The sequence below is a fragment of the Ptychodera flava genome, chromosome 18 (assembly GCF_041260155.1).
Source record: "Ptychodera flava strain L36383 chromosome 18, AS_Pfla_20210202, whole genome shotgun sequence".
Classification (NCBI taxonomy): Eukaryota; Metazoa; Hemichordata; class Enteropneusta; family Ptychoderidae; genus Ptychodera; species Ptychodera flava.
The window spans coordinates 13,498,775-13,526,026 of NC_091945.1; the positions used below are offsets into that span (position 1 = coordinate 13,498,775).

Below are 27,252 nucleotides of genomic sequence, written 5' to 3' on the forward strand. Positions count from 1 at the left end.
AATTCGTGCAAATCCATTCATAGCGGTTTTCTACAGAGAAATTTATTATTCAAAATTTCCGTAAAAAGTCGATATAAAAATAGGCCTAGCCCTTGAAAGCGGGGTTTAAATTCGGGGAGAGATTCTATTTGTGAAATCATTATCTTTTGGGGAAGAACACAACTAAGCAATTGTAAAAGTATTCTGATATGAGTGTTTGGGACACAAAATTTGTTTGCCAGGAATGTGTTTTTATGTCATATGGTGTCATATAGCTTGGTACAGAGGTGACGCAAATTGCTGCCATAGGGCCGATGAATGTATGTCTTGAGGCAAGTGTAGCAATTAAAGTGTAAGGTTAAATTTTCTTTTATTTTAGTATTTGAGTCATATCCACCAGTACTTTGATTGGTGTTAAAATTGTGCACTTTTGTGAATTTAAGGTTCAATATATTGGCACAAGATCACTAATTCACTTCCGGGTAACGAAGATAGTTCGGAAGAAAAATAGTGCAGACCTTGAAGTTTTGATATCTGCATGGATGCTTGTTTAGTTTGAACTTTAACGTCAAGAATTTTTGTAAGATATTTTTCTGCCTGAATCAAAATGCAGACTGTTGCGAATAATGGCTGAAGCATTTGGTGGTAATATGAGGAGTTCTAGGGCTAATAGAAATCATAACAATAAGCCTGAAATTTGTCAAAAACACCACTGAGGGCGCTATTTTCATCGCTATCTCAAAATTTCCGTGGACTTGCCCACACGAAAAATTAATCAGTAGTCAAGCTGACATTGACCTAACACCTGTTAAGAGGATTCGTGCCGCTGAATGTTTTAAAATAGGAAAATCGAGCTCAACGCTACTTTGGTGGCCTATGGGAAATGAATTAGTGGTCTTGTGCCAAATGCCCAGGGCAACATATTAAATGCCAAGGTCAACATATCAAATACCTAGAACAATATGGTTCCTGTCTAGGACAACATATTAAATTTCTAGGACAGCATATTGAATGCTTAGCACAACATGCTAAATGCCAAGGGAAACAACGGTAATTCTTATGACAACATTGGAAATGCTTAAACAATATGTTAAATCGCAACTTCTTAATACTCATGACAATATGATATTAGACCACTTAAAATTATAATTAGTCATGGCTTTCCATACATGAACCTTCAGTGTCTTGAAGAAAGATTACGAAGTAAGTTCGACTTACACCTTCTGAGCAATCCTGAGAGTTCAATTAAACTTGAACGACAATCGGGTCATAGAATATTGGGTTCTCCCAATCCTACGCCGTTACAACCCCATTACATCTCTCGATCTAAATAAAGTATCATGTGGTGGATTTTGTCAACATCGGTCATCACTTCAAGTCATTTCTGTCTAGTATCGTTCTAAGCCATAAACGCGAAATAGGTTTAAACTTACCATCGGTAGAGTTTGTTGTAACATCTTCGACACGGAGTCCTTGATCAAAGTCCCATTCGTAACCATTTTCACCGGCAAACGTGAACCCACAATTTGCCCTGTATTCAAAACCACATATTTTCTGTCTATCGGAATCTGGACCTACAGATATAGAAAAAGCCACAGAGAACATTCACGCTGCAGAAGAAATCTGCCATTTCAAATATTCATACACAAGCACTGTATCAATGCAAATCAAGCAACCGTCAATTGTGTTCAATTTGGGTAGAATTATTTGTGAAATATTTAAAAAATGAACCATTTCGTAACATTTATCATGATCATGCGGTATAATACCAGGGTTCGTTATCATACATATAATTTATAGTCAGTGTAAAATGTAATAACAACCGGAATATAATTCTGTGACAAACGTTGGACGGCTTGGCAATATTGTCGATCAATATTGTCGTTCAGTATTCGGACTTGAAATGCAAGTCTCAACGTTTGAGATCGTATAAACATTCCGTTATGTAGCAGATAGCTTTTAAATAAAACAAACCTTGGGAACCCATTAAATAATGGTATCCCGATGATTGTCTTTGAAATATCCTGTATCAGATGCCTGTATTGCCTTGTGTCAACAGCTTGCACAACATAAAAGATGAGTTCTGTGTTTTGTAGACAACCTGTTTGCGTCTGCCAGAATCTCTGATCGCTGTTTTCACGGTGCAGTTGGATAGAGTTTCTCTAAGCTGCCTTTTCATTTTGTCCAGATCCCTCTGCCAGTCTTTTCCATACTCTTTTACACGTCTCCAAAGAGTTTTGTTAAACGTGTGGTACAACATATCGTCCGCACTGTTCCATTCTTTTATTTTCTTGCAGAGGTCGGGAGTCAAAGTGGCTCGAGTTGTGTTCTGGGGTCGCATGTTTCTAGCAATGTACATGACGTCATTCCAATCCCAGCGTAACAGTTTCTTCAGTAATAACAACGATTCGTCGAAGTATTCTGTGATAAGCATCAAATCAATTTCGTCTTCCAATTTTCTTATGAAGGCATCAAGAACAGTGACATTGTTGTGATATTTATGGTCCAGTCCGAGATCAAAGGTTTGCACATTACGTGTATAAAACATGAACGTCTTTCCGTATTTTGACTTCGTTTTTTGCCAATAAAATTCTGGATCTCTAAAGTATTCTTGAAGAGTCTCCTCGACACTAATATTCTCTTTGATGCTTTTGACAACAGCCGGTAGTTTGTAGTACACAAAATCCGATTCAAAATGTGAGCATGTCTCTCGTAATATTGAGATATACTTGGTGCCTGGATTCATGAACGTTTCAAAAGCTGATCTATTGTAGCGTACATGTACGGTCATCATGTTGTACTTGTAGTTGGTCCAGTCACCGGGCTTCACACCAAGGGGTGGTAGAAATAATTTACGTGGACTGTCTTCACGAATTGGAATATCATTGAAATTTCCGGTACGTTTTTTCGTCTTCATTAGTGCCAATGATAGATTGTTGGTCAAGGCGAATCGGTTCAAGACTGACGACAGAGTTGTACTTGCTGTTTTTCGTGTCTTGATGAAACATACATTATGTAATTGCGTACTCTGTTGTCTTCTCCATTGATCATTATAAGTGAGATTTGTTCCACCTGGAGGGCTGATGAGACATTTCAGATTAGTTTAAAGACGAGAATGATAGAACCTCAACTCAAAACAAAACAAAATGAACAGTTACTGTAACCTTCATTCTGCAACTCTTACTCTGATGGGACGTGATTATGATTATGGCGTTGCCAGGTACAAAAAAAAATTAAACAGATGTGAACTGAATATGCTCAAGTGTTTTACAACAGCTTCATTAATAGAAGTACGCTTTACAGGACAATCAGATATCTGTTACATCATTATATGTAGCAGGTATCATCAATTTTCGCACTCACTGATTACAAAATTTTATTCAATATGCAAATGAGCTGTTTATTGACTTCGCACTGCTGAATGCTTCATGGGACAATTAGATATCTATCAGATCAACATCTGTAGCATGTATCATCAAATTTGATGCTTCAATTTTGGAGTAATATCCCTAATTACAAAGTTTATTAAATATGCAAATGAACCTTTACTTAACTTGACACTAGTCGATGTTTCATAGCACAATTAGATATTTATCAGGGCAATATCTGTGGCGGGTTTCACCACATTTGGTGCCGTTATTTCAAAGTTATATACCTAATTACAAGAATCATTAAATATGTAAATGAACCTTACCAGTAGAAATCAAAGTTATGTCACTTTTATCAAAATAGAGTTTTTAACACAAATGGAAAGAACACTAACCAAATATTGTTTGTGCAAAGTTTCAGAGTTTTATTCCATGAACTTCCACATAAATTTGCCATTGAAAAAGCCATACAGAAGCATTTACATTCACATCACTACACTGTACAGTACCGGTACATCTTCAGCCACACATTCTGCACTGAGAGACATGTAAATTGATTGGCAATGGCAAAGTTGCATTTACAGTTATAGAATTACTATAACACAAAGAATGTTTTACTTGTACTGACACATAAAATTAAGATTGATGGATTTTTATTTAGAATTGGTTTCCATGGTAACCATTTTCAAATGGGAATAAGAAAAGAGTTGATGTACGAGCATTGAGCATGTGTGGAATGTACCCCTTCTCACAGGATTACATTTAGAATTGCTGGTTTAATAAACTTGCACTATTGTCATTTTCATGAAAATTTGCAGAAAAGGTCAGTCACAAGAAATAAATAATAGTGATAAAATAAAATTGCATGGTCATCGCACTTAAGCTTGAGATAAACAGCATTGAATGATTTTGTCCATAGAAAAAGCATGGGTGAAAAAATGATCACTCAGCATTTTTTCTCATAAATGTTGAAATTCATGGTCTTGTATCTAAACAAACGAGCGCAATGACCCTCATGTATTATTACGCATTTTGATAATATTTTCAAAGAAGAATCTGAAACTCAACAATTTAGAGAAATGACAACACTTTCAATTTTACCGGTCTTATATTCTTAAGAGACTTCTTTGAGATTTCAAAATGGAAACTAATTTTCCGCAACAGTACATATGGCATTGCAGCAAAAACAGCCTTGAAAATTAAATAATTATGTACCACTGTCATGGGTTCAGGTTAAAAACATACAATGCTTTATTATTATACTAGAGACTAGTGGACAAATTTTTCAACTGAGCTTCATGACAATTTTACATTTCCATGGAAACCAATTTTCTGCAACATCATCCGTGAAGCGAATACAGACATGGTTCAGGTCAAAATGTCCAATGCTTTCATATTATTATCACAAGTCCACATGTGAAAAGACAGTCACTGTATACATCCCATATCAGTGGACAAACTTACAACTTATCTCTTATAATTTTACATTTCCATGGAAACAATTTTACATTTCCATGGAAACTATTTTACTGCAACAGTATCCATAGAGCGAATACAGATATGGGTTCATGTCAAAAAGTCCAATGCCTTCATATTATCACAAGTCCACATGTGAAGACAGTCACTGTATACATCCCATGCTAGTGGATAAACTTTTCAATGAAACTCTATAATAATTTACATTTCCATGGAAACTATTTTTCTGCAATCTATGGAGTGAACACAGACATGGTCTGAATCTTCTGAACTCTTGTAGCTGGAGCACTGGGATTCTTCTTGTGACATACTGAAATATAAGAACAAAATAAAATCATTTTTTTCAGCTGTATTGGAAATATCAAACTGACAAATAAAGTATGCAATGATTAGCTGCCTAAGTTGATCAGTTCATTAGCTAGTGTTGGTTCAGTTACTTGACATCTCTTCAAATAAACATTATGTACAGTGAAAGCTTCAATCACTAGATGATACCCTGTTACAGAAGTGCTAATCTGGAATTGTGTCCAATTTGACTCTATGAGATATAAGTATTGTCCAGGTGTATAATCTGTTTACCAAATGTCTGGTGTCATTCAATGTATCACATCAATCTCCTGAATGAAATTACACTGCTGAAGTGTAAACATCAAGTAAAAGGTTCTATGCTTGCCCCTGTCATTGTGTTTGGAACCATGATCCAAAGATGCATTGGATTAACACACACAGTACAAATAATATGTATGGCCCTGATATGTATTTTGGAGCCCAAGGGATATGGCAGGCCATTCCGGGTCCGATGTTAACTCACAATTATGATAATACTAAACACTACAGATATGTGCAGGAGATACACAGCATAACACCAGATATCAAGTGCAAAGGGCTGTCTTTTTGGCAGCATAACCTTTTCAGTGTGGCTCATATTGGAAATATTTGCTGAAAATGGTCTGCTATGTCAAAAATAACTTGAAATATATTTTCTACATCATATTTTATTACCATCTGACAGGAAATTCAACTACATTATGATCACAATCTTCAATACTGTCTCAAAACACATTCATGGTCCATATATACTATAGGTTATTTAAGGTGACAGGTAAAAAATTGCCCCAAAAAGTTTGTGGATAGTTTGAGTAAAAAAAATTGTGTCAACATCCCTAGGGATTAAAATGTATACAACGTTTATGACTAAAAGGTAAATTTGGGAATAAAATATTACAACTTAATTACACCTAATTAATCAGTGAGTAAGCGATATCCAGCTGTATCTTGTCATGCACTTAGGTTCAAAATTTTTCAGTAATTTGTCTCCACTGAAGATATGTTTTGCATTCCCTGTCCTATCACATGTATATCTAAAATGCTACTTTATCATTCATTGACAACAGACTTGGTCTATCCATAGACCCTAAAAAGCGACAATTGTCACTGAAACTACTATAGACATAAATGGAAGACGTACACAGCATAATAGCAGATAGCAAGTACAAAGGTCTTTTCTTATAGCAGCATTACCGTTTCAGTGTGGCTCATATTAGAAATACAGTATTGGCTGAAATGGTCCGCTGTGTCAAAACTAACCTAAAATGTGTGTTCTGCATCAAATCTCATTTCAAACTGATAGAAATACAACTACATTTTGTTAAAATTTTCTGTAATTTGTACTTTTCTTGCCAAAATACATCATCCATTTTTTGACGATATGTTTTGCATTAATGTCAGTAAGTCATATTATATCTAAAATGTTACTTAATCATTCCTTAGCAATTGACTTGGTCTATCAAATTCAAGAGCATAATTATGTGTTCTCACTGATGGCGGTCATATTTGGCTTGCAAGCCAAAAATTATTTTATTGTTAAAAACCTAAATTGTATGTTTTTTACCAATATTTGAAAACTTTCTGTGGCCAAACTGGAAAGAACTTTGGCTTGAGTGACTTTTGATTTGAAATCATATTAAAAATTCAAGAAGATACAGGTACATTGTAATATGCTTTTAATTCTCATTAATCCTAGCACTTTCATATTTGGATGATTAATTAATGTTATCACCACAATAAACTTTTCTGATTAGTTTCTGTGATCCAAGGACTGTGCCCGCTGTGTTTTGAAATAGATTTGGCTGCATGTGATTCAGCATTGTTAAATAAATTAAAAATACTGAAATTATACGGTGTCGCTCAAATTTGATCCGAATTGGTACATACCAAAGATCAACAATAAGTGTTATTTCTATCTGTTCAGTGCGGGAAAATTATACGTTGATGTTATGACAATTCTGCACAGTACAACCAGAAAAACAACAAGAAATATTTAAACCAGAAAATTAAGAATGACAAAAGTAAAAAAGGTCTGAAACTTTAGGTACTGAAGGTCAACTTTAGCAACATGCATAGCAGAGAATCTTTCAACCATGGATGTACAAAAATAGACATCAATGGTTTCAGCAGATCTGTTAATATGTCACAGTTCATAAACGATGACAGGCAATGACCAATTAGCTGTTTCAGCTACTGCTACTACTCCCAAACATAATAGGTACCCTGCATACAAATAGGTTAAGGTCAAAATCCTCTTATTCAGATGTGAGGGCTAATTCAGTTCACTGCCACCACTGCTGCATATTTGCAGGATTTCCCTTTTTCTTACCTCATTTGCACATTTTTGACATTGACGTGCTCATTTGAACAAATTCACATCTCAACCCTACATCTACCTGTACACCAAATACTGAGACGGTAGCTTTGGCGGTATGGGAGCCTTTGTGTGTGACGGACATACATCCGCACATACATACCCACAAATATACAGACATACAGATGCCACCGACTCATCATATAAGCTCTTTTGATATTTATATATAAAACCAAATATGAGCTAAAAACAGTACTTGTACATCCAAATATGAGCAACATGCCAGGTGTGATGTGGAAGAAACTGCAGATGTGAGGGCACTTATTCCCATAGGTTTATGCAGGTGTACGAATTCTGATATATAATAATCAACAATGCAGACCTTTGTGACATGACATTTATATACAACAACGACACTTACTTTAAATGTGGACAGCAAGGATTTCAGGTAGCCATGGAAAACTATGTTGGCATCAGAATAATTAATTTCAATTTATACACATGGCACTTAAACCTGAAAGAATGAAAAGAAAATTGATTAGTAAACAACAATAAGTTTTTAGGATTTAAGAACAGTCAAAGGTTTTGCAATCAAATCTTGATGAGAATTTTCTATGCAAAATAGGTAGGTGTAGCCTGCTAGCATGCTACAACTGTCAAGATTGAACTAAAGTGATGAGGTAATTGTACAGTAATTCAGCTAGCTATCAAATTACTGTTGTAAGTCCAAGCTGGGCATAAATGTTCTAGAATGCAGTCAATCAATTCATAAAGTAGAAATTTTGAACAAGGTTTTCTGACAGTAAAAAAAGGAACATGACCAAAATCTAATAAAATATTTTCATCATCCACAGAAAATCTGAACACATGCTCTACCACAACAGAACTTATCTGCATGCCAGTTATCAAAACAAACAGTGACATAATTGATTTTACAATTTTAGTGTTTCAAATCTTTCTATTATTTTAGTTCACTTTCTGATCAAGTCACTTTTTATGAATTAACTGCAAACAACATACAAATAAACCCAGGCTGTCTTTATGAACTGAATGCCAAGGCAGTAGCCAATACAAACAGATTTTTTTTAAGTCTGAATAATGAGAAGTACTACTAGTTGAAACAAAACTCTAGCCCCCAATAATATTATCAGCTGTACAAACACAGACAAGTATACTCACGTTATAGACTGCAGTGATGGGTCTGTTAAATCACGTCAACATCATCTTGACAACACAAACTGCAAATAGAGGCCCACTGGTCTATATACTCTCGGACTGGATCATCCCATGGCAACCATTATCTAACCTGAAAGAAAACAAAGCTAAACGAAAACACATAGTGATACAAATTATCGAAAATAAATTGGGTCGACACGCATCGAATGTCAATCATCCAAGCGAGTAGTAGTCAATGGGCGCGCCACGCACCGAGTCGGCATGTCGTCAAAATGAAGTGAAATCGGTCTATTTTCAAAGTTATGAATTTCATAGCTAGGTACTCGACATACTGAAAAAATAATTCATAACGATAGCAGCCTTCAACCAGTTTTAAACATGATTTGGGACGTCTTCACATATTACATGTATGATGTACACAAAAAATCCGAGCCGAGCGAATGTGTGTCGGATTGTTCAATACTGCTGTCACCTTCCTTTGACGTGTGGGTTCGATAGCTGTATGACCATGATGCGAAAACTCAGCCAAATCTCGCTCATTTTCTTCCTTGAAGTCAACAATATATTAAATTTGTGTTCATTAAATTTGTGTTCCGTAAGAGACATGATTACATGTGTTTGACGGCAATTGATCTTGGAAAGTGGCTCAGCTTTTACAAAATCAATTACTTGAATCGAACATATCGACTCGATAATCGAGAACGTGTTTCAGCAAAGGCTACCTGAATTCCACCCGGTCTTGTTTTCAGTTTATTGTTGGCTGTTGCAAATTACTATTAACTGATTAAATATACGTACCTATTCAGTCCATGCCAAAAGGCCATGCCATTCCGTACATATCCGATGACTCGAGGTCCGTGACTGAAGGTTGACATGTTGTAAAACTTCCGGGGCACATAATGACATGACCTGAACTACGACCTCTGCTTGTTTCAACTACGTGCAATGCGGAACTTCTCCTTTACTTTCCATATTTTATTAACGTTCAAAACATACTAGTGCTACATTTTTTGACATTTTTGAAATTATCTCAACAACGGAAAGAAGGAATACTTGCGTATTTGATCATCTACCATCCCAGACATGTGCTCACTTGCTAGACATGTGCTCACTCACAGTACACGCGTACGTACGTACGCATACGAATATTCAGCGCGCTCTATCTCCGTTTGGAACAAGTGACATAATATTCGATTTCTACTGGTGACTGTCACAAATGCTTTACAACACTACGAGGCGCCAAATGTAAAAAAAATAATTTAAACAATCATGCTTACATGTATTTCAGATATAGAACAGATGGAAAATGTATAGAGAAGAATTTTGAATCCGTCCATCCATCCATCCATCCATCCGCCCATCCATCCATCCATCCATCCACCCACCCGCCCATCCATCCACCCACCCACCCCCCACCCCCACCACCCACCCACCAACACACACACACACACACACACATACATACATACATACATACATACATACATACATACATACATACATACATACATACATACATACATACATACATACATACATACATATAAGTTTAAGGATATTGTTTTTCATTAACCAGATAAGAAAAAGCAGTTTTTCAAGATTCTGCCCATGAAGTGAATTTTCTTGTCATTTGATGTGAATACTTACACACCTAGTACCAAAAGGAAACAGGTATAAGCCCCTCCCTGCAAATAAAAATGTTTATGGTCCTTGACATTCAGCAAAAGTGATGCGGCGACGCGTTTTTTATTTTTTTATTTTTTTTTCTTAACAATGCTGGTTTGGAACTATTGATACAACATTGTCTTTTATCACTGGCTGCATAATACTTCCGTTTTCTGTTTAGCATTTTGGACATGCAAACAGGGGTGCTGATTAGTATGTAACCTAAAAGGGTACCATGACAAGCAGGTTCTGAAATGACAAACGCGGTGACCAGAAACCATCTTTTTTTGCCTAAAGGACAACAGTGATACTCAACAGTTTGGTGATCTATTGACAACTTGTTTCATTCTACGAATTGTATGAAAATTTTGATAGTCACCATGAGAACGACCACGACCTTCTCAGCACGTCGAGACTAGACATACTGTAGCAGTGCTAAAAATAGACCATGGGCTTTCTGTAGGGAGGAGGCATATTGCCCGTGATTGATACATTATGATCAAAATGCAATGAAAATGCCTTTTCTTTGGCCACCACTCCAGTGCCTGTCATTCAAGTACGTCAGCTCAGATATTTGACATTGCACGCCAAGTACTGACTGAATTTTATGTCCCGGTCTTTGGTAGTCCGTGTGGGCTACCATTTCATGGATTTTGGTAGCCCCAGGGAAAAGTTGGTAGTCTATGGACGCGGGACTACCGCTAATTTCGAGCCCTGTATATATATATATATATATATATATATATATATATATATATATATATTATATATATATATATATATATATATACGATATATATATACATATATATATATATATATATAATATAATATATATATATATATATATATATTATATATATATATAGTGTGTGTGTGTGTGTGTGTGTGTGTATTTTTGTGTGTATGCATACATATACATACGCATAATCATACACGTACGCATACAGTGTATTCATTCAGACATGTAGAATACATACACATACCGGTACATCATACGTACGCACGTCGAGACATACTGCTGAAAACATTAAGATTCAGCCTCGATTTCATATAGCTGCAAAATTTTATATATTTAGGGGCTCGCTTTCGTAATACAACTGCAAAATTTTATATACAAACTCTTTTTAGACAGCTGAGACTCGGAAATTTATATCTATATACATCCTCGTTTTCGAAACAAGATAGTGACTTCAAAATGTGTAAGCATACATGCATGTTGGTCGCAACTGGCTTTACGTACAAAAAGTTGCGTTCACAATAATGCACACAGTTTGTGTGTTTCACACGACCATAGAAGGACCCTGGCAAGACTAACGCTAATACACGCATGGTGCTCCAAGTTATGCTTTATAAGTGCATTTGAACTTTCCAGTAGCTGAGACTCTCTCAAAGCCCCTAACTAGCTACAACTTGCATGGTCTGGCTCAGCAAGAGCATGCGGAGTTGGTGAAGCCTCGCGCTTCCAAAGCCAGCGTAGCAGGCTGCACCTGCTCACAGAGAACAGGGCTAGGCCTAAAACGATCACAATGCGTAGCAGCCGAGGGGCCAGGCTTAGTCACGGTGTAGGTCTATTTCGGACGGGATTTTTGCCTTTTACGAGCTGATTTTGACTTTTACGTTAAAAACCTATAAATGTAAAAGGCAGAAATCCCGCCCGAAAACACAACAGCTATGGATCAACAGCTAGGCCAGGCTATGAGAGAGTCCAGGACACCAGCTGAGTGTGACATATTAGCTCATGCATGGAGCACGGGGCGTGATGATTAACTGGCAGTGAAGTCATGGCCAGTGCAGTGCAGTTTGTATTCCCTGCCGATCTTATCCCCGCCCATGCTTCGCCGGGATTAGATCGAGATTCAGTTCTGTTACCGATTACACAAATGCTGAGGAAGGGGTTTCGAAATTTCTTGGGGTAGTAGTGGGGGGACTTGAAAGTATAGCTCTGTTATAAGGGGAGACGGGCCGAAAATATTTTGGTTCCTCTTGATTACATTTTCCGAACCAAAGGCCTGGTAGCTCGGTAGTTCAATGAAAAATAAATGACACTTTCATGTCATTCAATGGTTCTAATGTTAGTAATAATCGAACAAAATCTAGAACCGTTTAATGACTTTTGTGTCGAAAAAATCTAAAATCGCATGAATGCCATAGATTTTACCGAAATAAAGTCAAGTAGATTTCGTGGGGCAGAAGCTGCAACTGTTGGTAGTTTTTTTAATATTTTTGCGCAATGTATCAAATGCAGTTTCTTGTTGTCTCTCTACAACATGCTGAAACATACAATGTTTAGTTTAGAGGCAAAGCCTGCATACATTAATACTTGTGATGACTGAATTAAAGTCCAGACTGAAAGTAATTGTCAGTCATAAAAATGCTCGGTACACATATACATGCTGTGTGCAAGATGTATACTGGACAGTTCAATATGATGTATTGAGAAGAACAGCATCGCAGTCCTATAAACTGAAAACAATATTGTCACAATTATCAAATTTAATACAACTACTGCCCTGCTACTGCATATTCTTGCAGTGTCACTGTCACTGCATACCGGTAGAGAGGGTGATAACTCTGACTCTGATGTAGTCGAAGAAGAGTTTCGGGTCAAATGACGCTCCCGACACTAATACTTGAACACAAGATCAGGCCAAAGAGCAACACATGGAAGACCGGGAGACTTGACACTGAGTATATTCCTGATTTTTTAATTCGGGCATATTAAAATTACCAAATATAAAAAACCATGGGGTCACCCTGCTTAATTTTCTAAAACAAAACAATGAAATGTAACAGTTTTTCAGGAAAAATCACTTAAAATCAGTATGTGAAACCATTTATTTCAAGTTCATGAAATGAATGCAATTTCCTCATTCTCATCTTACAATAACACAAAAGTAAAACTGAAACTGTTCACAGAAAATACTTTAATTAAAAAGAAACAAGCGTGACTAAATAAACTTATTGAATTTGTCATTATTATTACTCCCAAAAGTTCAGACATTAAAATGTATATTTGATGGAATACTTTAACCTTCAATTATTGTCGATATTTTTTGAACAGCACGATTTGAACTAATTCTGTATAATTGAATCATTATTTTTTTTAATTTCTAAAAAGTCTTAGATGATCTACATCTGAATGTTGCAATATTACAAATTATTCATAAAAACAAGTGACAGTGCAAGATAAAAAGAAAAGCAGGTGAGGTAACAAGGGCAGATTAAACCGATATTACTTTACCATCCAATTTTCCCAATCTAGTTCCAATCTTGTTTAAAGTTTTTTTAGCAGCATTAAGGTCATATATATCTTGTACTTAAGAAAATAAAATTGTTCGGCAGGTCACTGTGGGGAATATGTATGTATGTATGTATGTATGTATGTATGTATGTATGTATGTATGTATGTATATGTATGTATGTATGTATGTATGTATGTATGTATGTATGTATGTATGTATGTATATGTATGTATGTATGTATATATAAACTTTAACCTTGCGCGTATGATTATGTGTATGAATATGAATACATACATATTTATCAACTATATATATATATATATATATATATATATATATATATATATATATATATATATATATATATATATATATATATATATATATATATATATATATATATATATATATATATATATATATATATATATATATATATATATATATATATATATATATATATATAATCCGATGGTATTTTTCTCTGTTTGACGTTGTCGTATACGAGTGTTTTTCGCGCAGCCGTACAACTTCTCGCCTTCGGCTCGAAGTTGTACGGCTCCACGAAAGACATTCGTATACGATGACGTCAAACAGAGAAACATACCATGGGATTATATATTTATCACATGAACAGTCTTCTTATGTTTCTTTTGACGTAGATGAATCAAAATTATTGTAACAAATTGCATGAATTTCGTCGCGATTTGTGTTTTACTTACGCGGATTGCTTTCATTTAAAGAGTAAAGCGGCCCGTCACCCAGGAGATACTTTCATTCATAAATCCCATCAAGCTGAAATTTGCTACATCAAATGGTATTTCCACCAACCAGACATACGGATTCTGTCACGTGAACGTGTCAATCATTGTCTCGCGCTGTACCGATGCCAAGGCAAGTCGGCCATCAGTACGGTGGACATAACTTTCATCGTGCTAGCGACGGATAGCCATAGTATTCAGAGTTATTCAGAATATTTACAAATAGATTTATGATAGATTTATGCCCTTCAATACAACTCATTTGTCAGTCAGATTGATCATAACGTTTTAGGGGTTCCACAACTTCGCGCAGGATGCATAAACTTTCTTGAGTAACCATCAATGTGACTACCAATTTAACGATGAGTTTTATTAGGCGACGGACTACACGAGACGACACACTACGTCATCAAGCTAGACTCCCAAGGTTATCATTTTGTGTGTATGGAATCTTACCACAGAGACTACCCACTTTTGAAAATATGCGGTGCTGTATCAATGACACCTTACAAAATGACACATAAACCTTGAATTTACCTTCTCATGGTGGCGCAACATATTTTAATGTCTTTTTTGAGATTCATTTGATTTTTGAAATTTGCAAAAGGTGGAAATAGGTGGAATGCTAAATCTAAAAACTGAAGACAGAAAATTCAATAACATTTTTATTGGCCGTTGTTGGACAACATTTCTTCCTTATGAAACTTGTTATAGAGGTTCTAAGAGGTGAACATAACTAAGATTTGTTGACATTTGGTGAAATTTTCATATTTTTTGGTATATTTCTTCCTTTTTTTGGTATAAGAATTTTAGAACCCTGTAGCCTGATATTGTTATGCAGTTCATGATGGGCTACATGGCTCAAATTTGTTGCAGTTATTAGAAAATAGTTCTGATCAAATTGGCGCCATATACTGTCTTATTGGCGGTATTTTTGATAGAGTGACATTTTGTCGGCATGTACTTTCTACTGGGACTTTTTTACCGTTAACTTCTGCTCATACTGCCACTCAAATCATATTTTTATTGTCTTATTTATTTTACAGATTACATCTACAAGACGAAGTCCTCCTACACTACCCAAGAGATTCATTTGGCCGTAAAAAGGCTCAATTTTGACCGCTTGAAGGCTCACATTTGGCCGTTTGAAGGCACATATTTGCACATTTGGTCATTACAAGGCTCACAGAACACCCAGACATTTGGCCATTAGAAGGCTCACATTTCACTATTTACAACAATCACACTAGCTATCATAAGAATCAAATAAATATTTAAAAATTGGAAGATTTGAGTACTTGCTTTAATATTACTGTGACTGCTACAAGATATATATATAGACAAGATACACAGATATAATTATTCATTCTTGGTGTTTTATCAAATAATCCATCCTAGAGAAATACAAGGACAAATTGTACGGGAAATCTTGAGTGAAACAGATTGTATCTTTTTGAAAACTACTTCAATAATCTGAAGGAATCTTATCACATCTGTAACAAGTTGAATACATCAATACAATGAGGGTAAAGAAATTAAGCACAAAGGCCAAAAATGAAAATAAAAAGTTGCATCTCCAACAGAAAAGACAATGTTCACCAAATTCTTATAGAAAGGTTGTAATTGAGGGTGATGGCAATTGTCTATTTAGGGCTATAAGTCAAGGCCTATTTGGAACTCAGATTCGTCATTATACTGTTCGATTACAAACTGTAAACTATATAATTGATCATTGGGATGGATATTAAGATTTCATTAAAGGTGACTATCAGAGATTTGGTGTAAATAATCAAGATGACTACTGGCAGTACTGTTTAAATCTGATCCAGGTTTTGCAAGTTATGCTGGCCATATTGAAATAAATGCAGCTGCTTCAGTATACAATGTGAAGATTGCAATTCATCTAGATATTCTCAATGAACCATTTCACACAGAAGGTGATTCCTTGGTGACAATACACCTGTTATATCATGCAATGCGTGTAAAAGGACGAATTGATAGTGGTCACTATGACTTCCTTGAGATAACAGATACTGATCTTACACAGACACTTGCGGACTCTGATCATGAATCAGGCAAAACACATGATATCACTACAACACATAACATAGACTTTGCAAGTTATAGGGATAGGGAAAAAGAGAGAGGCAAGAAGAAAGCGAAAAAAAAGAAAAATCGTTGAGTTCAGGGAGAGTGAAAAACAAAGAGATTTATCTTACAAAAGAATCAAGAGATCTAATATCTGGTGGAGACAAAATAACAGCAGATAAATTTGGAATCAATGAAATTAAGACGGTGTAATGAAGTGTACAAACAAAGTGAACAGCAGAGAAATGTGCAATCCATCAGATTAAGACGGTGTGATGAAGTTTTCAGACAAAGTCAACGACAGAAAAATAATCAGAAGTCCCCCTAGCTGGTATACAGCACTCTCCTCGAAAGAGAAGAGTCAGTGTTGTTGCCAGAGTTGACAAGGTAATTACATGCTCACATTTTGACACTATTTTGTTTACACAGATAATGACACCAACTTTCCCCAATACATTCCTATGCAAATTAACTGTTTTCCCCATGACAGTGATGACTCATTTGTATAAGAAAGCAGGTTAAAATTCTCATCTTCAGTAATTCTAATTGTTATCAAACAACTCTGCTGGCAAAATGCTCTGGTGACAAGACTTTAATTTCATTGTCATAATTCACATCAAATACTATAACCATACCATACTAAATCTTTTCTTACTCCTAATGCACCACATGACTAGCATTACTTATACCAGTCTGGACACTTTTGCATTGCACACTGTCACCTCACAATTACCTCAAAATTTATTTTCTTTACATTTAGGTGTTACCAGAACAGCAAATAAACAACAAGACTCGCAGAAAAGATGTAGTTCTTACAGATGGAATGCGAACTGTACAGATGAATTTGTGGGGAACACAATGCGACTTACAATACGGATAGTTTTCAATCGGATTCGAACCCACAACATACGGCATCAGTCGCCTAGCTGAGAGGCCAGAGACAGAACTCAATGAAGGCACCAAAGTAAAAGTTGGTCCACTGATTGTTGACAAGTCCAAGGACAACACTCATGTAAACAGCACTGTCTCCACAAAAATACAGGTTAGTACTCACATCCACTTCAAAATTAACATTGTCTTCCCTATTAGTCACGATACCTACTAAAACTACTTATATCAGAGGTTTCAGATCCACTGATGGGTCCCATTATTTTTTATTTCTGACTATAGAAGAGACAGCTGAGATTCTCGATGCCAATGGGACATTCCAGGGAATAGACAGTGACGAGAAGTAAGTCCATCTGCATTATGCCTTTCACACACGTCAACGTGGCATCGTCTTTGGCCAACCACTCACTACTGGACTAATGACACCAATTACAATTCTTCGTATTGGACAACCTATGCTGATCATGTCGTTTGCCAAAAATACAATCTATACACTGTTTTCTGACCGGTCTAACCTGGTTATGTTTAAACCACTTTTACAAACAAGTGGCATCTTTTCAATTTCACATACGTTTAGAATCGTGGAAAAACGTTTTAGTATTCAGGACAAACTAACTCTGATTTCTCAGGACTTGTGAACAATATGATCACAACTCTGTTAGCCACCCCTTCCAAAGTTCTCAAACAAATGCTAAACTCTTCATTTTTTTCTTCCTTAGATGTCTGGTCATAGATGGTGTGTACACACCTTACAACGCAGATATCAGTACCATAGGCTCTAAAGAGGATATTGTATCCAAACTGCCCATGCAGATAGTGTACAAGAAAGACGATGGAACTGTTGTAGAATTGAGGTAAAACTTTTTAAGTCCAGTACATTAAAGTTGCCTTTCCAACACGATTAACTCGAAACAGTAGACCGCAACTGGGTCCCATCTCTAATGATTCATATTCACACTCGTACAAATTATTATCCTCTGATGATGACTGTTCCACATCAAAATCATGTCCAATGCAACAGCATACAATACCACCCTTGTCCCAGATTCCTTCTCCATTTCAAATTAATTATTCTTCTCCTCTCTTCTGGCAACCTCATAGGTTGAGGTTAATTTCATTCTAATATTGCTCTTGACCCTTTCACCTTTCAAAACAATCACAAGTTATTTGTCTCTCTAGTACCAAAGTTTGCACGGTGACCCCTGACTTTTGTTCTTGCTTTGGTAAGAGAATGGTTGGAAGTTTCACTGAGGAAAGTTTGAGCAAAAAGTTTAAGTCTTTCACTTTCGAGGTGCATATTACCTTAACATGAACAATATTGCCAAGGTCCTCATCCCGCAACTCTCGATACATACAAGCGCCCTCAATTACTATGAGCTAGGGAAGGCACCCTCAACAGCGATGGTGCAAAGCACATTCACAGATCTTTCAACACATGAAGGCGCACCTGCTACATCAGAACCCATTCAGTTCCCAGTATCACCCCCAATTCCCTGTACACAGGTCCAAACACCATTGGTAACAATGGGAATCGGCCAAACCACCGTCCGGACGGTGGCCAAACCATGGTGGTGAAAGGGTTAAAGGGACATAAGCTGTAACTTGTGGGAAGTTTTTCAGTATTCTGCTGTATATTTACCACGTCTGACCCTAATCCTCTTGTCATGCTGAAAATTATAGTATTCTTTTTGTCGACACAGCTTGTATGTTGTATAGTGTTTATTGTTTACAAATAAATTCTAGTCCGCACTTCAATATAGTTTTCAACTTAACAATAATGGAGCGAGGCTATACTCATATAGGTTGTATCGATATGTTAAATACTTGTCATTCAATGCAGAGAGTGTAGGGAAACCTGTATCAACACAAAAGTTTTCAAAAAATAGCCAAAAGATACAGCTTATGGAGCTTGAACTCATTGCCCCCCCCAAAAAAAAATACGGCAACAATTCCACAAACATGTTTACATTTCACCATGGTGCAACACACCCAAACCTGACACCATACACACTAGAAACCAAAAAAGATTCCAACACTCGTTTCTCTCATGTTACTGTCAAACAGTCAACCAACCACAGTAACAACTCTACCATGTCCACAATAGTACACGTGAGCATATTCAGTCCGTATCTGGTATTCTTATGCATGAGTGCATTGTATACATTGCCGGTACATGGTCATTACCGATACGATTTACGTGAACAGGCAAAGCCGACCTTCATTGACCGTGGATTTTGTTTAACAAAGCAGACGGTGCTTGTAGTGTTCTTTTGTTCGAGCATTTCTCCAACAGACGTAGCGCTAGCGGGAGAGTCTGCTGGTGAGAAACGCCTGGCTGGCTGGCTGGCGTAGGCACGGTTTTGTGGAGGGACCGTGGCGTAGGTTGCCCCGTGGAGGTACTTACTTGTGTAAGCGGATACGGGGCAGAGATAAGGGATGGCATGGGGACCGCTATTCGATATAAATGATCAGCGTTGTGACGTCAGAGTGTGCCAACCATGACCAAACTGAGGGCGTGGCCTAAGTTTAGCGAATTGACCCCGAATTCATCCCGCGCATAGAAATATAAAAAAATTAGCTCTCGCGCATACTTTTATGTAGAAATTCTGTTGAGTGTGTAACAATATTGCCATCCGGGAGCTAAATAGCTCAGCAGTACAGGTTGATTTCACCAGACCTTTAATAATGTCGACACTGTCATTACTGTCTCCAAAAGGGAAACCAAATGATACCTCATAATTAAATTATGCACGCCTCTAACCAAAATTTGCGTTCATTGCGTTCACATTTGAGCTTTGGATTTGCCGCTTGGGAAAACTGATATAGTATTTTCCTGATTCTATCCGATATATCCTTGGAAAACTTTTTTCATTAAAGTCCGATTTTCTAAACTACAGCTAATTTCTAAATTTAGTTGAAGACGAAGAGAAATACCTTCATCGATCAAAATCAGCTTTATTTATGCTCAAATCAGAAAATTTTATCGATACATTCAATCACTAGACATTCATAGTTGGGTATATGTGCATGGACGCAGTTTCTTCGCCTGTGACCATTTTGGCATGGTTTTTACCACAGTCTCTCTATATTTTTACGATCGAGCGTGACGCTACCCAAGCCACGCTTTGCATGAACTAACTCCTACATGAGCAAAGCTATGTATACCCCGTCCTGGCCTTTAACGGAAAAATATTTGACTTACCTTAATGAACGGTGGCTGTAACTTTGATCCGATAACACCAGTAACAACACACAAGAGCAGATCCCAGAAAGTACTGTCATTAGAAATAGTTTGGAGATCTTTGATTGCGGCATTTGGACTGCCGGCCGTGACAAGAACTGCAGTAGCTTAATAATCAAGTTCGCATGGCCACAATGTTTTCCTTCACCATATTATATAACTATGTTGCATTGACTATACGCCCTTCAAGTATTCAAAGGGTGCCTCTCATGCTTCAAGTATTCAAAGGGTGCCTCTCATGCAGGCTCTCTCATGAAAATCGTTGCCGCTCTGTTGTCCACGTGTCAACTATAAGTTCAATAATTTGCAATTTTTTTCACTTAAATGTTGCGTAATTGAAACACAAATTTAAAACAAGAAATTCAAAGAAAATATTCCATACCAGAAAATCAGTGTCACAAAAAATTGCAGGTATTTCACATGTGTGTTTGTGCGCCAGCATTTTCTGTCAGTGCATGCGAAGCGTCACTAGATATCTGTTCAGTTGTGTGTAGACATCAATGTAAAGATTTTGCTTTGAAATTTCTATCGCGTACTCAAGTACTTAAAGTAATATGTGCCCTGAAAGTGAAAGACTTAAACTTTTGCTCAAACTTTCCTAATGAAACTTTCAACCATTCTCTCACAAAATTTAAAATAGAAATCGGGGTCAGCGTTCAAAGTTAAGAACTGGCGAAACACATCACCAAACATTTTGCGATATTTGAAATTCAAAATGGACGCCATCCCTGTTTAAACTCTATGGGGAAAACAAAATTTTGGATTTTCGACAAAGTAAGACGGGGCTGTACATGAAAAGACGTAACCGAGTACCGGATGTGTACATGAACTGCCGCACTGCACATATCCGCCGCACACTTCCGTAAAAAAACCCCAAAACCGGGTGGTATTTCCTATGACGTACAACAGAGCACTACCCAATGTACCCCAAATCCTCGCCAGAAATTTACACATCCTCAATAGATCAGAAAGATGTAAAAAAGCTTTTCCACAGCCGCCAATGATAGCCTGGAGAAAAGGACGAGACATAGCATCAAGACTGACAAACACACATGCATTGAAAACAGCCACGGGGACAAACCCAGGATCAGCACCGTAACAGCAAGAAATGCGCCATCTGGCCGTATATGGAAGAAACTAGTACATTTAAAGGTCACGATAACTCAAATTATAACATAAGCCACCACAGCAACTGCAAAGCCACCGACCTGGTATATGCAATTTCATGCAGCTTATGCAAACAAATTGTCTACGTAGGGGAAACAGGCCTGGGTGATACACTGTACAACCACTTACAAAACAATCTTTCACTTATCAGAAACAACAACCAAACTGAACCTGTACCGATACACTTTAATGAGAAGCCCTATACAATAGATAATTTCCGAGTAACAGGTATAGAAAAACAGCATCGAAACAACAAAATTTACAGGCAATTAAGAGAATAATTTTGGATTAGAAAACTGGACACAATAAACAACGGAATCAACAGAAAAAAATAGGCTGCCACCCCCACCAGAGGGCATGGACATGCACCAGAAACTGTTACATAATTGTTACATATTTTCTCTTTTGTCATGCAAGACTTTTGAGCTTGACAGTGGCAGTTCCAGATCAGTGACTGTAGTGGACCCAATGAAGAAGAAGGGCTTAGTCCCTTCGAAATATCTGGGATATACAAGCTCAGAGTGGAACAGACTTTCAAATCACAGACATCAAGATATTTCTGACATATTTCTGTGATATATTAATTGACTGCGCCCTTCGGGCGCGCCGAAAAATATTTAACATCCAGATATCTCTAATATATATATATCTGATATATGCAAGTCATGCAGCTGAAGGGCATGCTGAAAAATATGTTTAATATTTTAAAGAAATGCGCCCGAAGAGCGCGCCAAAAAGTTTTAGACATACAGATATCTCAGATATATATATTAGATATATATTAAAGTTTTGCACTAGGACGGGGCTCTGAAAAATATGTCTTATTATTATTAAAGTTACGCGCCCGAAGGTCGCGCCGAAAATGCAACTGGATGATGAAATTTGTGTCTGGCACAATGCATTTTGTATAGGGTAAAGCCTGAGTACGAGGGCTCTTCTGGTATATAAAGTCCAACCCAACGATAAAATGTCGAGGCCGCAGGCCGAGACATTTTATCGTAGGATTGAACTTTATATACCAGAAGAGCCCGAGTACGAGGGTTTTATCCGACCTAAAAACTATCGCCCCTAACTGATATATTTTTAATGTGTTTACGTCAACCGTCCCCTTTGTCAATGTAACTTGTTTAGGATATGAATTAAAACTTTTATTTGTGAAATAGCCTTCCAATGTAATAGAACATCCTATAAATGCCCTAGGGCACATTACTTTATGTTCCACAGCAGATTTTGTGAAATAGCCTTCCAATGTAATGGAACATCCTATAAATGCCCTAGGGCACATTAGTTTATGTTTGTACCACAGCAGATTTTGTGTTTTGCAGCTGGTTTCCGCTGTGTTACCAAATTTGAATATTAAAACTTTATATACCAGAAGAGCCCTCGTACTCAGGCTTTACCCTATACAAAATGCATGTAACGCAGAGAGAGAGAGAGAGAGAGAGAAAGAGAGAGAGAGAGAGAGAGAGAGAGAGAGAGAGAGAGAGAGAGAGAGAGAGAGAGAGAGAGAGAGAGATTTGATTTATCCGCGCTTTGACCAATCTAGTATCGAAGAGCCGGACTAAGGAAGTCGGGCGTGGCTAGATCTGTAAGATTGTGAAATCTCCTATATATTTACCTGCGATATGACAACTTGATAACTAGTAGGGTCTAGTATCGACATTAGATTCAAAAAATCGTCGGGATATATATAGATGATTCCACAGACCCGGCACGCCCAGATAGAAGACACATTATTGTAGTAAGTCTCGTATACTTAGAGTCCGTATATCGTCGATATTCAAGTAATCGGGCAAATCGGCGATTTCGCAGATCAGGCGTGCCAACTAAGATACAAGGCAAGTCATTATAGTATTGTCTAGCATCGATATTAGAGTACCTAAATCGCCGATGAATACTGGGTTAATATCGTCGATATCACAGAAGCAGCGTATAAGGAGACACAAGGCACCCCATTCTGATATCGATATAGTTCCCGATCGATTTGCCGATAAATATCGGGTAAACATCATCGGCGTTGTCGATAATAGAATATCGGCGATTTCAGAGACCCGATTCGCCAGGATACAAGATATATCATTGAAGTAAGGTCTAGTATCGATATTAGAGTCCCAAGTCGGCGGTATTTATCGGATAAATGTCGATGATTTCGCAGACCCGGTACAATGCAAGCCATTACAGTATCGTTTGGTATCGATATTAGAGTCCCCAAATCGCCAATAATGTCGGGCAAAAATTATACAGCATTTCCCAGACACCACTTGCACATATAAAAAGCACATCGTTGTATACTGTAAAACACTGCACATATCGATATTAGAGTCCCAAGTCGGCGGTATTTATCGGATAAATGTCGGTGATTTCGCAGACCCAGTACAATGCAAGCCATTATAGTATCGTTTGGTATCGTGTTATAGTGTTACAAGAGTTGACAGAGCGGCCCTTTGTCGCTTACTTTTTGAAACGCTAGAGTGGTATCTGATCAGTCGCAGGGTAAATTCTTTCTTCAGTTTGTGTTTGTGAATTCAGTGATCTTGTATTGCGTAATTGTCTTTTGCACTCGTGTACGTAATCTTTTGTGTTGACAGGGAGCTATACCACGACCCTTAGGGTTTTTATGTTAATTTGTCTATTGTTTGCAAGTTTATCTATCGCGACTTTTTGGGCACGCGACATATTTTGTTCCCTATCATCATAGACAGTAGAGAAACTGTCTATGCTATCATGAAAGGGTACATCTAGAAGTGAGAGTTTAGTTGCTTCAAGATAACTTTCAAGTTTTGTGTTTTCTGTTGTTCGGGGAGCCCAGTTTGATTTTTTTTGAATGAGTGTTGTTGCGATTGTTTGTGTCTCATAATGTATCGATGTCTTATTTTTTGATGGTATTTGTTGAAATCACGAAGTAGTTGTTTTGTCTTTGGTTTTGTTGGTGTCAAAATAAATTTTCGGCCTTTTAAATTTGCCTAGCACTATTTTTGCGATGTTTGTCAGTTTGTGCGATGATAGGTCTTTGATGGATTTCATATTGTTGAGGTGATGGTTGAGACTTTGTCGTAAGATTCGGAGTGATTTTGTGTCTCTTATTGTTGAGTAACCTCCATTCTAGCGAATGTGGGACAGAGTATGCAAATTTGGGCTCTTTTTTATGATAGATAGACAGGAAGTCTATTATTTTGGAGTGTGTTGTGATTGGTAGGTTATCATAGCTAGATTCTATGTGATTGGTTGTTATTTCAGGCGATTTGATTGGTTGGCGTGTTGGACCCGACGTACCTGATTTTTGTTTTTAGCTGTGAGGAAAGATAGGTGACTCGGGTTGTAAAAAGACCATAGCGTGTTTTCCCAACACTTTTTAGTTTTGTTGTAATGGTAGTTTGATATTGCATCAGTGTCAGGTATCTGCAGGTATGCTTGGCTCTGCTCACTTTCGACTTAAATCAGTTTAGCAGAAAGAAGTAGTGAACGAATGTGTACAAATATGAAAGAGGCTCCCATCTTACTATCCAAAAGTTTGTGTTGCATTGATGTTTGTTTCTTTTCGGAAATGTGTGGAATAGGATCCTCACGTTGCTATCAATTTGTGTTACAATAGTGTTTGTTTCATTTAGGATATGTGTAGGTAAGTTTATTTTAATGGTACAATAGTGTTTTATTTGTGAGGAGAAAGCTTATGGCGAGTTCTCTGCACTGTGTATCGAATAAATTTATTAAGGTTATCGCATTACTAAGTTCGCAAAATACACGGCGTCTTATAATGGTATTTACCACAGCCCCTGGAGGGACTGTGTATTTACGCAGCTGTTGATCAACTACTCGTCGTGTTATTATCTAAATGGGATTCAAGTATTACTAAATATCTTGGTGTAAGAATTTCTTGAGTTTAGTAATTCATTGAGATCAGAGACTCATATGGTCCCAAAAATACTTTCGGTGAATTTCAGGATATGCTTGGCACCGTCTATTGCATTAAGTGTCTGCATATCTCTTCCAATTTCCAGGCTATATCAAACATCAAATATCAGACGCATGGCAGCAGGATAGAAAATGCTTGTGCATTTATCAATCGAGGTATTGACCATACTTTCAGCAACATCGATATCTACCTTCACATTTCTTATTCTTACTGATATCAGACTTTTAAAATTGTACTTCGACGGGTCACGGTCCGGACCGTGGACGGGTCAATAAGGTGGCCCGAGACATACATCTATATCGGCTGATCCGAAAAGTCAACGAAATGACGTCATTGTTTAGACGTGCGCTTGAAGCTCCACGGTCATCAAAGACAATAAAAGTCGAAGATTTGCATGTGTAACTACCCAATATCAAATAGCTTCTTCAGGAGCGGTCAGGAGAGCCAGTACGATCGTCAAGGGTTCGAAATCCCACGTAGGACCTATCCGGAATAGAATAGAACCTGGAAGTAATCCACATCGCATTTGTAATGAAATATCTAGCAGGGCTCAAAATTGGCGGTAGTCCCGCGTCCACCGTGACAGACTTCCAACTTTTCCTTTGGGCTACCAAAATCCATGAATTGGTAGCCCACATGGACTACCAAAGACCGGGACATAAAATTCACTCAGTACTTGGCGTGACATGTGGGGTCTGTCACTTTGAGACGAACTAAATTGCAGTCAAATCCAGTTGGACACAGTAAGGGATGGACCATTAGATCTTGGGAGGGGGTGGTCACCATGCCAGAAAATCCCAAGAGGGTTTGACCGGTTGACCTCGCTGTTAATTTTATGCAGGAAATTACAATAACAATGCTTGGTCGAATGACGCAGTGCCTTGAGGGTGGGATCGCCAGTGGTATAGGGGGAGGAGTACCTTCCCGATGGTGATAAGTGGTGCAGATTACCGTCGCCTAGGTGACTGGCGTATACGCATGCCAAAAGACACCTATGGTTGATTTCCTGTTGACCAGTCGAATGGCAGAGTTGCAAATACCTGGACTGAACCATTTGGTTTTTTTGTGGGTGTCGGTGGTACTTTGACAATAAAAGTAAAGATGCACAGATATTGAGTTTATTGTCTTGTTTATGAGCGGCCGGTATTTCCAACAGCATGAATTACGTGCATTTGCCCTAGAAGAAATAAATAATTTCGAATAAAACATCGCGAATGTAACCACATTCCCTAAGCTTGACGTACACTTAAGTGCCCCAAAGAACCATGGAATCACCAGACTTTCGATCGAAGAGATGAGTTTTGCCAAACCGCGTATACAGAAAAAGTGGCAGATGACTTTATTTTAGAATCATAGACAGTATAGCGAGATGCAAAAAATGTGAAAGAGGCTCTCCACGTATCTATCATAAATGTTTTTGTGTCGAGTTTGTGTTTGATTCGTTTCGAAAATGTGTTCCTACATTCTTATCCGATTGTGTGTGTTAATAAAAATGTTTGTTTCGCTTTGGATATTTGTAGAGAAGTTTGGATTAGTGTGTACGGTAATGTTTTATTGTGTGGGGAAAGCTTATGGCGAGACGCAGCCGGACCTATGTTGTTACAAAAGTTGATAAAGTCGCCCTTTGACGCTCGCGTTTCGAAA

At 37.4% G+C, this 27,252-nt stretch overlaps 1 protein-coding gene and 1 long non-coding RNA gene across 3 annotated transcripts in view; both read right to left on the reverse strand.

Annotated features, from left to right (window-relative positions):
• LOC139116907 (uncharacterized) overlaps window positions 1–20,704 on the reverse strand; it is a 33,843-nt gene extending 13,139 nt beyond the window's left edge. Inside the window, exons 1-3 of one of the 2 annotated variants that reach the window (XR_011548414.1) lie at window positions 20,490–20,704; window positions 1,954–3,059; window positions 1,413–1,553 (exon numbers count right to left, since the gene is read on the reverse strand). Coding sequence is in view for 1 of the 2 variants with exons in the window: in XM_070679636.1 (XP_070535737.1) it covers window positions 1,413–1,553; window positions 1,954–1,966 (154 nt within the window). In the remaining variant the exon portion in view is untranslated. Of the gene's footprint in view, window positions 1–1,412; window positions 1,554–1,953; window positions 3,060–20,489 lie in introns of those variants that run through there. The other variant, XM_070679636.1, reaches the window with a different exon arrangement.
• On the reverse strand, window positions 4,575–9,527 carry LOC139116908 (uncharacterized). Its single transcript, XR_011548415.1, has 4 exons — window positions 9,439–9,527; window positions 8,644–8,786; window positions 7,886–7,978; window positions 4,575–5,133 (listed from the first exon to the last, which is right to left on the reverse strand). It is a non-coding gene; the product is annotated as an uncharacterized lncRNA (long non-coding RNA).
• Window positions 20,705–27,252: the final 6,548 nt, after the last annotated feature.